The 13,222-nt window shown below is 33.1% G+C and overlaps 2 protein-coding genes across 5 annotated transcripts in view; one reads left to right on the top strand and one right to left on the bottom strand.

Annotated features, from left to right (window-relative positions):
* The window catches only part of LOC133186872 (sulfotransferase 1B1-like), a 492,412-nt gene that overhangs the window by 152,807 nt on the left and 326,383 nt on the right, over window positions 1-13,222 (bottom strand). The window lies entirely within an intron of this gene.
* The window catches only part of LOC133186866 (ETS homologous factor-like), a 33,748-nt gene that overhangs the window by 18,727 nt on the left and 1,799 nt on the right, over window positions 1-13,222 (top strand). For 3 of the 4 annotated variants that reach the window (XM_061322237.1, XM_061322235.1, XM_061322236.1), the window contains exons 2-9: window positions 6,763-6,798; window positions 9,812-9,885; window positions 10,097-10,490; window positions 11,645-11,890; window positions 12,031-12,174; window positions 12,312-12,416; window positions 12,562-12,759; window positions 12,905-13,097. In XM_061322237.1, the coding sequence (XP_061178221.1) occupies window positions 6,763-6,798; window positions 9,812-9,885; window positions 10,097-10,490; window positions 11,645-11,890; window positions 12,031-12,174; window positions 12,312-12,416; window positions 12,562-12,759; window positions 12,905-13,097 (1,390 nt within the window). Of the gene's footprint in view, window positions 1-6,762; window positions 6,799-9,811; window positions 9,967-10,096; window positions 10,491-11,644; window positions 11,891-12,030; window positions 12,175-12,311; window positions 12,417-12,561; window positions 12,760-12,904; window positions 13,098-13,222 lie in introns of those variants that run through there. The other variant, XM_061322238.1, reaches the window with a different exon arrangement.

Here is a 13,222-nt window from a genome sequence, read left to right as displayed (position 1 = left end):
TAGCGAAATAATTCTCTCGTAATCACGAGATCCTTCCTCTTTTATTTCGTTTTGCTTTGTTTTTTGTTTTGTTTTGTTTTTTGTTGTTGTTGTTTTGTTTTGTTTTGTTTTTTGTTTTGTTTTGTTTTTGTTTTTGTTTTTTTTTTGGGGGGGGGGGGGTTAAAAAGACTTTTCTAGTTATAACGAAGTCTTTTCGTTTAAAAACAACTTACAAAAAAAAAGAAACTTTACTCGTTTTTACGAGATAATCTTAACTACTTTTTGTCAAGTCAGACTTTTGTTTAACACAGAGGCTTTTTGTGCACATATGTATGCATTTTTGTATTTTTTTTGAAAGAAAGATAAATTATAAAAGACACTAATTGAGAAACATTTTTAGCATAGCAAACAATGATTATGAATTGTGTGTTTCAATTTTCTAAATACCGGCTGCTAGCTGTGTTATACGCTCCTGATATTTAAATCATATAAATTCCATTTCTTTTTTGTACTATCGGGTATATATAAAAGATTTTGTCAAAAAATTTCCGGGCAACATTGATTATGTTAGCCCCTTCGGGACGAAAACATTACCCTCCGCTCCGCGTCAGGCAATATTTCATAACTAACATAATTAGTTCAGTTTATTAAAGTCAAGAGACATACATCTCATAAACAATATTTACAATCATACATTTTAGTATATATGATGATGAGATTATCATCCAACATGTACAATATATAATATAATGATATTTCAGTAATTTATAAATTAGTTAAAGACACTGTTGTAGTTGCACTCTCTAATTGCAAAAAAAATTCAATGATTACATAATTCTTTCACATTCTGTGTACTAAGCAATTGTACCAATTTGAAGAACTTGGTCTTCAAATTAAACAATTAATCAGATCAAACAATATAGAAAACAGTACATCACATGTTCAGCTCAGTTCAGTTGGTAGCATAATTCAATGTTGCCCTCAACCCCAGTCAATATTTGTATAATATATCATGACTTATCAGTAGGCAATATGAGAACATTCAAAGAATTGAGAGTTTGTTTTAGACAACGTCACCGTGATCAAATAAAATTATTTTCTAACAAAATTTCGAAGATCTTGTATTTGTTTCTATTTTAAATATAGTATTTCATTTTTTTCTGAACAGCATAAATCTTACTATTTGGAAACTTTTTTTTTACTGTTCGTTATCTTGATATCTCATTAAATCTTTGATTATTTTGGAAGAACAATTAGTGGAAATTATATAATCGATCAGCACATTGAAATTTTAATGCAGGCGAATAGAATCTAATTCATTTATTTTTATTTATTTAAAGTTAATAAATCCGTTTCACCATTTGTTTAATTGATCTTGGTATATGAATTGAAATCAGTTTCTGCTCCGGTAGACGCGATGGTATGTTCATTCGTTATGGTGTATCTCTCGTCATTAGGAAACCTACCCATGAAAGCTCTCTGGGCCCTGGGGTGAAATCTTCAGAGTAATCAATCATAGTATATTAATACTTCTACATAACCTGTCTTACATCACACTCTCTTCTGCTGTTGTGTAGACATAAATTCTCTACCCGTTAACGTCTGGTAAGATTATTTTGTCTATATTAACTGTTTGATATTAATTTTAGTAAAGGTTTTTCTTTGTAAATGCATTTTTTTTTTTGGTTATGTCTAAGACTTATTCATTATTACTATAACTAATTGCAAGTTTGTTCATATTCTGAAGTAGAACTTTCACTTATTTCTAAGTAATTTTTTTTTCTTTAAAACTTAGGTAAAACTTATAGAACTTTTTTTCTGAATTTGAATTTGCAATGCATGTGTGTAATTTTATCGACTCTGATTTTATAGTGCAATGCAATAATAAATAAAACTATCTTTATTTTTTTTTCTATCTGTAATCAAATAATGTTAACTTTTATGCAACTGTAAGTGTAAGAATTTTTTCATCTACAATAATCCTAAGAAACTGCTCCATGAAAGCAATTGAAGTATATATATTTGGTCACTTACAATTGTACATTATCATAAAATCTCCATTGTAGCATTTCTAATCTACTATTGTTCCTAGGAAAACTGCTCCACGAAAGCAATTTAAATATTTGGTCACTTAAAATTGTACAAATTTCTCGCTTTAAGCCCCCCCCCCCTTTTGTAAATATCAACCATCAAAAACATTTCCTAAAATCCCCATTGTAGCGCTGTCTTTTGTTAATCGTTAAGCATGATCTATCATATCTATTTTAGGTCATTTTATCAAAAAACTGTCAATTTCAACTTCTGAAACTGACGCATTCCCGAGATAAAAAAAAACATTTATATTTTACATCACCATCTGGTTAATCTATTTATCTACCAAATCTTTAAACACGATTTTTTTCTTAAATTTGAAATTGAATAAAGTTTAGAATTGTCTACTAACCTTTAGAGCACCACAAACGCTCATTCTCTGTTTTAAATTCTCAATTAATTTTAAATCTTGTCACTGAATAATTATCTTTTCCTGGAAAATGAGTACAGGTTTTCATAATTTGTTTTTATACATATATTTACGCCATTACATGAGCTGTGCCTTGACCTGGTAATATTACATTCAAAGCTCGTCCCGTTATACAGTGTAGGCAAGCTGGTGTCATTCTAACTGCTAAATGATCACCACTATTTACAATCCTCATAAAAATGGTTTCCAGCAATTTTCCACACTTTTCATAGAATGTTTCTTTAATAAAATTATATTAAAATTCATATCTTTTATAAAAGATAAAATTTATAAAAGCAAACCGTTTTTCCATCATTTTACAATTTGCAAGTAAGTACATGTATTACTAAATAAGCAATAAAAAAATTAATAAATTCTAATCTGCAGTAAAGGCTCCATTGAGTGCTGCAGAGAATGAATCTCTCTTCTCTTAAGTTCAACATATATTTAACATTCTGGTAAATTTCCTTGTTCTTATTAATAAATAAACCAGTATAAGTACGTATGTATAGAAAATAACATGTATCTATCTACAAAATGCATTGATTTGTAAATTTTATAGATACTGTATACTTTAAAGATACACGTTTAACTGTGACAATTTTAAAAATTCGTAATGTACATGTAGGGAGAGGGCGTAATAAGTTTTCAGAACTTGTGCCCAATCCCTTTGCAATTATTTAAAAGGAAATACATTTTGTTCGAACAAAAAAAAGCTCCAACTTCACATGTTAAACGTTTATCCCCAAATCCTCAATTTTTAGATAACATGTTTATGCCCTTTCACTTTTATGTTTTGCATGAAAATACTGATACAAAATCGACACATAAATTGTTGACATTACGATTAGGTTTACGATAAGATTGATTGTCTTACCTGTGTGAGGTAAACATTCGGTTTGTTGAAAGCCAAAAAAAAAGGAGCGATTTGATTACTAAGTATACCATATACATTGGGTATTCGCAGTCTTGCTCGGTATACAAACTTAGATAGGGTACATATTAGATATTAATCTTTTATCCAGTATGTACTGCATGTGCTAATACAAACTCAGCTTTTAAGAAGGACAAAAATTGTCTGTTACCATACATTTTACTTGTTCTTTTACCCACCGACATACAACCGGAGTTGTACCACAGACACGTGTTTCTTTCATAAATTTTTAACCCATAAGTATAATAATTCCCCTCGCAGTCATTTACGCTTTCACAGAAAATGCACTGGCAAGCTGCTTATTACCATTCTCTTCTACGAGAATTTATCTACACAACCATATTTTGCCAGCTTGTCTTTATTTTCTTTTATCCCCATAAATAGCGTCAAAACTCTGCTCGCCGACTGGAAAATTCCTCTAACATTAACCACTTTGTAACCTCTGGAAGACTATGTTCTTAAATAAAATAAATTCAATATAAATTGAAGTCCAGGCTATTTGACATCATTGACAGCTGCTTTTTCAATAAAAATGGAACTCGTAAACATAACTTACCTTGTCATTGGTCATTTGCAAAATTATTTTTTTTTAAAAAGCATTCTGATTGTACACACAAGTACTCTGAAGTTGATATTAAAAAGATGCTTGAGTTTCTGATTGAAAATATCTACATGTATGTAGTCTTTGGAGATCAGGTCTTCCAACTATATGTTGGAATTCCCATGGGTACCAATTACGCCCCCATATAAGCAGACCCATTTTTGTTTTCATATGAAGCAGAATTTATTCAAAAACTTCTACAAGAGAAGAAAAAAACACCTTCAACTCGACATTTCGTTATATCGACGACGTATTATCAATTAACAATAGTTTCTTTCATTCATATGTCGACTCGATATATCCCAGTGAGCTTGAAATAAAAGATACCACAGATTCTGACACATCTGATTCATATATAGATATTTTACTAGAAAAAGACGTTAATGGCAACCTAACAACAAAGCTTTGTGATAAATGTGATGACTTCAACTTTTCAATCTGCAACTTTATTTATGTAGCAATATACCCTTATCACATACATATGGGGTCGCCCGCGTGGCTCAGTGGTTAGAGCGTCTGCTCTAGAGTCGCGAAGTAAGGAGTTGATCCTTACGTCGCGGGTTCGAATCCCACTGTGGGACGTGGAGACCGGTCCTTCGGATGAGACCGTATAAACCAAGGTCCCGTGTCGCAGTAGGTGTTGGCACGAAAAAGATCCCTCACTGCTCAATGGCCGTAAGTGCCGAGTATAGGTCAAAATTTGTAGCTCTCCACCGGCAAGTGGTGGCGTCTCCATATGAGTGAAAAATTCTCGAGAGGGACGTTAAACAACATACAAACATACATATGGGGTTTATGTCTCCCAGTTGATTCGATACGCAAGAGCATGCTCTACGTATTAACAATTTCTAAAACGAGGCAAACTATTGACAAACAAGTTGATGAAACAAGGATATCAACAGTCCCATTTGAAGTCATTATTTCGCAAGTTTTACGGTCGATACGATGACCTTGTCAGCACATTCAACCTATCATTAAGTCAAATGCTGACTGATGTTTTTCATACTAATTGTTAGGTCATTACTTATACACTGACATGTCTACGGATTTTTTTCCGGGGTTTTTTTTTCGATCATGAAAAAGAGCACACGGCGGGTGTGACCGGTCGGCAGGAGATGCTCACTCCTCCATGGCACCTAATCTCACCTCTAAATTTTGAGGTCCGTGTTTGCTCTGCTACAAATTTGTATCGTTTCATTGGACTTTCGAGATTGAATACTGTTCGTTATCTTCATATTTCATTATTCAATAAAACTGTTTCTAAAATTACATCGAAAAAATATCGTAAAGTTTTTATGGAAAATAAAAATTAATCAAATTGTATTTATTCATTGCAATAATTAAACATTTGAATTGAATTTTTAAACCCGCTAAATCTAGAATTTTAAAATTTTGTTCTTTGCTCGAGAATAGTATACATTTACATGTATACAAATCCATGGTGCGAGATGAAATTTCCAGTCGGTGAGCAGAGTACGGATATATATAATATATAAATTATATGATTATATAAAAATATTTGAAAATAGTATATGAGTAACAATGGGCTGCACCCTTAGCTCCCAGGATTTGATTTGAACATATTTCATCATATACATGTAATATAACATAAATGGATTGGGCAGCAGGCTTTGCTAATATAAGCCCTCTGCAAAGGTACAAGGTCTATTTGAAGTATGTATAATACTACATATGTTTTACAGGTACAAATCATCAATGAGTTGTATTTAATTAACACAAAAATGAATTCAACAGGAAAAAAGACTTTGAATAATTACCGGTTTCATGAGGGGAAAAAAACAGATAAAAGTAATAAGTGGGATAAATAATAAAATACGATGTATGTGTTTTTGATTCATTCTATTACACGAGTTCACGTCATCTATGAAAGTTTGTGAAATATATTCATGAAAACAATCAAACAAGGCAATATTTTTTTGTACAAGTATTATTAATGTCACCAAATAATAGAAGATTTAAAAATACTGGTTGTTGCCGATCCATACTAGATTACAATTAAAAAGAATATTTCTTTGTTCAATATAACATAATTATACATTCAAAGAAAAAAAAAGAATGCACATTCAGCATGAAAACCAGTTTTCACAATAATGGAATTTTCTCCTATAAAAACAGGATTTCGCTCCATTATCTATTTAAACTTTTATCCACTAAAACAAATTTTAAAACACATTTATATAAAATGCAAAAGAGGGTAAAGGTATTGATATTCAATTTAGGATAACACTTGTTATGTTATCTGACAATTTGCCCGAACCTTAAAACTTTCACATTTTTATTACTTTGAAAACTGCATAAATGCAGCAAAGTAAGCTAGAGAACACGGAATCTCTATCCTGGGAGTAGAGTGAGGTTCTGTCGAGTACGGCTTTCTTGAAATGTCGGAACATCATTATTTTCTTCCTTCTTAAACAAAGAAATCAATTAGTTTGAACTCAAAAATATCTTTTAAATAGGAAGGTGTCTTTTGAAAGGACAGTTTTACGATACTTATTTTCGGTTTTGTCTTATTCGAGTTAGATTTGCAAGTTTGCCAGAACTTTGTTTTCTTGGAAAGGTTCTCATATATCTATCTTTCTACTCTCTTCTTTATTTCCCGTATGTTCTTTACCAGAAAAACAGAGTCGTACCTTGATATGACAGTTTATTATCTTCGTGTAAGGTTAATTACTTGTTTAAGGCTATTTATCATTTGAACAAATTATAAATACCTTCCTCTTCTTTCAGATGCCTTTACTCCCGCCGAACCACAGAATCCTCAAGGTAAACCAGTTATTATCATATTTGCCTACATCAATATATTGTTAATAATATGTTATTACAAAAAGTTCAATTGAAAAATTACAGGTGCACTACGGAGTAATAAACTCATAACAAATGTTTCTTCTTTAAGTGATTTTTGATCTGTTTTGTAAAATGTCGACTTCACAGACCCTTTTATAAACGTATAAGGTTTAAATAGATGCTATCGTCAGTGTGATGAAATGATAAAGAAATATTTGCTTTAGGTCAGATATTGAAACTATTGTACAATCAATACACGGTTGACATTGACTGACTTTTATCTATGAAAAAAGGTGTTGTTGCATTAATTGTCAAAAAATGAAATATTTCAAGTTTCGGGGTGGCAGGGAGGAGGTTGGTCTAGAAACAAATTGACGACTTAATAGCATGGAAATCGGTATAATCGTTAAAAATAAAAATCTTAAATGAAACCACAACCAAACACCAATCTGCTTATTCAGTTAACACTGGTCAGGAATTCACGTTCACATAAACCTACACATTAATGGAATGACGCAGCAATTTGACAGCTTTAAAGCTTATTCATTCTTGCAATCATTTTAAAGGTTTTAAAACTTGCTTGAATAAAAATTCACTACCACCCATTTTCAAATTAACTTTAAGGAATAATTTGCATAAAACAAAATTCCTAATCATTTTTCAATGTCAGCAACGTGAGATCCACTGTGTTGAATGTGAAAGGAGAAATACCGGGCAGATTTTCCATTTTGAATACCTCGGCCGGTATGCTCGCAAGATTGTGTACAGTTGGGGGATATTTCCACCCTAGAGTGTGCGGCGGTTGGTAATGAATCAGGACGATTTATACTGGGTGGAATAATCCCCCCCCCCCCCAAACACTGTGAATTACTTGATAAGTCTCAGCAAACAACTCAAGTGTGTTATTAGGAGCATGCAACAAATATCTGAAACAACTTTAAAACAAAAAAAAATTAACAGGAAGGCAAATCTAACCATTAAGAATATCAAATATTAATAACACTATAACTCAGAACATCAAAGTCAATAAAGAATAAATGTCAGAAAGCTCCCCGCAGAGAGAGCTAGGGCCATGTTTATAATTACTTTTGATGTCGGTGCCTTCAACCTCCCCCGCTAAAAAGACACCTGAAGGACGAACTAGCTTCCAGGAGCCAAGTGTAACTTACTTGATGAAGACGATCCGGAGTTTATTTTTGTGTGACAATGAAATTCTGGGTATATCTATTATTTCTGATATTCCACATAGTGTGGGAGGCAATTCAGAATGTACACAGGATGTGGCAACGAGGCTACCTTTAGATGTCTAACGCCGTTTATCATCTGCAAATAACAGATATAAACGATTTTCTAAATTATTTTTTTTTTTTTTTTTTTTGTAACAGTTGACTGAGTTTGACTGTGATGTTAGACCAAACTCTTTTCTAAATATATATTGTGCACTCAGTGTTGTTATGGTTAATCGGTCCTCGTGTCTTATTGGCTTATATTTTTAAATATTTCACCACTAGAAATAACCATTTAATAATTGACAGACATAAATACTAGATTTTTTTTTAGAAGGGTATTAAAATGATAAATTTTTGTTTAAGAATTTTAAAACTACATCGGAGAAAACTAGATAACGCGGATACATCTAAACGTTAACTTAAGAACAATAAATTTCAGGCCTAGACAAAAAATCTAAGCCCTGAAGGCGAGACAGCCTTGCATGCATGTGGCTGTCTCAGAAAGTCCAGAACACACATACACTACTTGGTATATTATATACCTAGATACTGGTGGAAACAAAGTGCATAGCGTAGACACAGAAATTAATTCTGAAATATTCTTCTTATTCGTTCTTTACTATATTGTGAACACCTTATATGTTTGTATTTTCTCTATACTGTTTTCAGTTACGAGAATAAAATTCATTCATTCACTCTGTGTATTTAAGTAGAAAATTGCATTGTTAATCTAAAGTAATTACATGACATCAATAATTATTTCGAAATCAAAAGTCTTCCGACATGTGCACGTAAAACCTTGACAGCAAAAGTTCATCAATCTAGATATGTATATCCGCATTGTCATGTGACCAAGTTGCTAAGCGAAAGAAAACGACACATTTTCGCAACACATATGACTTTTCCTTCTAAATCATAAAAAGAGAACATTTGATAGGTATGAAGCTTCAATTAATTTAGTTTAGAGTCATGACGACTCTAGCATTTCATGGAATTAAAAAGGGCATTTAAAACATTAATCACTGTAAATACTAATTTTGAAATAAATTTGTTAAATATCAGAAGTTTCTCTAATTGATTTGAAGATTAAGTTTATTTAATCACAGATGAGCACAGAAGCATCATATAAAAGTGTGACTGTTGTAAATATAATAACTATACAAATGATGCGTTGTTAATTGCAAAACTGTTTATCAATATTCATAAAGACCGCTAAAACGCCCTGGCTTATTTAAACATCATTACCATACCTCGGTATCTACTGTCGCTGTTCATATGTTGCGGAGGAGAACGCAATGTATCTAAATCAACACAGTAATTGATTGTGCATCAACATTATTTATTATACCTGATAATCTAATTCGTTGGGAGCACCTGTTAAGCTACGTTAAAAAATCGATCGACTTTGTAACTTTGAAACATTTGCTACGATCATGCTCGTTTTCCGTAAACGTTTGTATTAATTTTAGTATACCTGTTCCCCCTGCATGACTTGTCACCTGTCTGTGTGTATTTACATTTATTGCATTAAACAGGTCAAGTGTTCTACAGCTGTCTCGGGGTTTTCATTGGCTGTTCGCTTTTTACCTGTATTGTCAAAGCTAAAAGAGCGTAGTTGTGACATACATTTGTGAATGAAATAGTTCGGTGGCTATGCAGGCAGCCAATCAAATTACCTGGCTGACTTCATTGGCACAGCTAGGTGTTTATTTATATCTAGCTACACGTGTATGATTATCCAATTGTATTGTTCTTTTCTACAGGAAGTGACGTAGTTTTCCCTGTTGGCCATGTGACTACCAATTTGACAATGCCGTCTGTTAGCCCATCTCAATATGTATGTATCCAAGAAACTAGATGCACACATTTTTTTCTTTGCTGAATCAAAATGATTATTTCTGCACCACAATGTGTAAAGGTGATACGGAAGTGCATTTGTCTTTTGCATTAGTTAAAACTGGAATATTATTTTCCAAAAATTAAGCGCTTTTGTGAAAATATATTAAATACTAGGAAAATAATTTTTTCTTATCATTTTGCATTTGCAGATTTGCGATATGCTTGATCCATTTCTCGAGGAGCCACTTATAGAAGGAACCGAATACACTGGCCAACAACAACAGAATCATTTTGAAAATATTGTGGATCCTTTATTTTGTTCTAACAATAATAATAATTACAATACGACAGACTCGGCTAAAATGAGAGGGGAATCCCCAGACACAGCCTGTAAAGTTACAGATTCTGCGGACTTTTACCAGGGGTACCAAGCTCAATCTTACCCCACGGAATACCCCGAGTCCCAGGAAAGGCTATCTCACCAGGGAAATTATGAAGTACCTTATTGTGCAAAAATGATTGACAATAACCCTGTGTGTGAGGAAAGAACCCCCTCTGTATACGACAGACAATATCCACAAAGTAAAAGAACCAAGTTTCCAGGTAGAGTTGGTTTATTATATTTCAATTGATTCTTTTGATTGCTTTTACCAAATATTTATAAGTATGTCATAACAACTTATGGAGAAATAACAAATAATTGACGATGTATAACAAATAATTGCGGGATCGATGATCTGAAATTATCATGAATTCTTTATCATTTTTCTATGAATCTGACTAAATAAGCTCATTTTCTGTCTTTTATTTCAACTGCAACAATAGAAATGTTTCCTGACACGGAACCAAAGTAAAAATGCTCAAAATTAAAGTCTTTTGAATTTAAGTATCATTTCACTGAAATATTTAATTATGAATGACTTTTAATGAATGGTTGACGAATCACAGCTTTTAGTATCATATTCGTATTTTAAAACACAATACTACTAATTTTTTGAAGATTGGTTGAAAAAGAGACCTCTCCGTGTAAATTTCATATAACAAATAATCACCTGGGAGTAAAGAAAAAAAATTCTTCATGTAGAACATCAGCATTTTTATACCGAATGGTTATTAGAGTATATATTACATTTAGAGACATTGAAATACTGTGATGTGTCCCGTAAATAAACTTACAACTTTAAAAACAACTAAAAGCGGAATTAACTTTGGTGAGGATGCCTTCCAATACTCAACGACATTCACAACATCCCTGAACTTTAAATAGTGATTATTAAATTATAAATAATTTCACTTTTTTCTCCAATATTAATTCATATGGGAGAAAAAAAAATAGAAAAAAAATCCTTCCGATTTATGAATACATAGAAAACAAATTTTAATTGCAAATATTTGATCAATGATTAGATTGATACGACCTGACTCTAGTTTGCTTTAGATCTCAAATGTACCGCCTTCACCCCATGGAGAACCGTGGCACTAAAATAAAGGATCAAAAAGTTCACTGAAGAACAATAGCGTGTCGGGGGGTTGTAAACACGGCTTCTAGCCATGTCCAACAAGACCAAAACGCGTTGAACGAAATATTCTGTCTTCATTTTAGTCCGATCGTAGCTTGTTTTATCCGAGATTTTATCCATAAAAGATTAGATTTTATTTTCATAAACAGTCATCATTTAATTTGATTGGATTGAAAAGAAAGATAAAAGATTGTACTTAATGACCACTATTGAATTTTATTCATGCTTTTTCTACAGATTCCAATGAATTTGGTGGTCGTTGGTCAAACAAGCATCCAGAAAACTGGTCCCCACAGGAAGTTCTGGACTGGGTCTTCTATGCCGCTGAGAAAAATGGAATCGACTGTGAACATTTGTACGCCGAGAACTTCCGAAATATTGCCGGGATCGAGCTTTGCAAGATAGGCCTTGACGGCTTTTTGAGGCTCGAGCCTAACTATGGCCGACTGTTTTTCAAAATGTTCCGGGAACTGTGTGACGGAAGTGAGTATTTTATATGATAGCTGGGTGGCAGATTAAGTATACCCTCTTCGCAATTTAACATTTAAATTCTTGTTTCATTATGAAATTAAAAATATAACCTTTATAACTACTTCCATTATAGAGTTTGATTATGATTTCAGTGTACTTTCAACCCAGGAACGACACCCCCGCTCACCACAGTCCCAAGGCAGGAGATCTGAGTTACCCCCCAAACAAAGCCAGGGAACATATAGTCATGAATTCCGAATCTACTCCCCTGGCACCGTCATATTATACCGTCCAAGGTCAATATTTTATGCTGAATTTATATGTAAAATATTTTATTTTTCTCTACACAATTCTAGTTCAATTTATTGTCAAGTATGGTAAAACTATTGGTTATTGTTCATTCAATAAATTTGGTAATATGTTTTATTAACAGACATGGCAAAAATGGAGACAGCCCCATCACAATACATGTATGAAATTCCGGGAATGACCCCGTATAAATGCCAAAACATGCCAACGATGCCAAATCCATTTCAAGGTAAGACACTTAAAAAATGGGGAGTAATGAAAGTCAATCTCTAAATGTTAAAAAATCAAAATAATCGTAAATTGGCGATGGTTCTTTTCATATTTTGCCCCTGAATTATCAAAGACAAAATCTGATTAGCAATCTTTTTTCACAGCGTCACATTTGAAGCACCATCCCTTGCCCCCCTACGGACACATTCCTTCACAGATCATGTACTCAAACTTCGGCATGGCCAGGCGCCTTCCATACGGTCTGCCCGAGGATCATCTTCACCAACCCATCCGACGCCGACCAGGCCGACCCAGGATCAAAAGCCAACCCACTGATGACGAGAACGCCAGAGAAAAGAAAGGTAGCTGCAATCAAATGGGTTTTTTTTTCTTTTAATTTTCATGTGTGTGTGTATATAGTAGAACAACCAGCACGACACATATGCTTCATGATACAGTTTATTGGCTTTCAAAAAGTATTGAAACGATTAAAATTATGATTTTCAGCTAAGAATCAACATCTATGGGAATTCATCTACGAAATTCTGATGAACCCAATGTATAACCCTCAGTTCCTGAGATGGGAAAATCAGAGAGAGGGCGTGTTCCGGTTTGTCCAATCAGAAGCCGTTGCCCAACTATGGGGAGGGCTAAAAAACAACGAAAATATGACCTACGAAAAACTTAGCCGAGCCATGAGGTGAGTTGATTGTTCATGCCCCCACTATTACTAATCAAGCAAGAGACTTATTTTTAGACATGCGGTTATTTTGCCCATTCACAAGTTTACTAGACATGCTTGATTAGACCTGATTCATCACAAGC

This window comes from Saccostrea echinata, unplaced genomic scaffold, assembly GCF_033153115.1.
Source record: "Saccostrea echinata isolate AGI-Se365-2 ecotype Australia unplaced genomic scaffold, CSIRO_AGI_Sech_v1 ptg000014l, whole genome shotgun sequence".
Lineage (NCBI taxonomy): Eukaryota > Metazoa > Mollusca > Bivalvia > Ostreida > Ostreidae > Saccostrea > Saccostrea echinata.
Note: the sequence above shows the minus strand (reverse complement) of the source record. Positions and strands in the feature narration are given on the sequence as shown.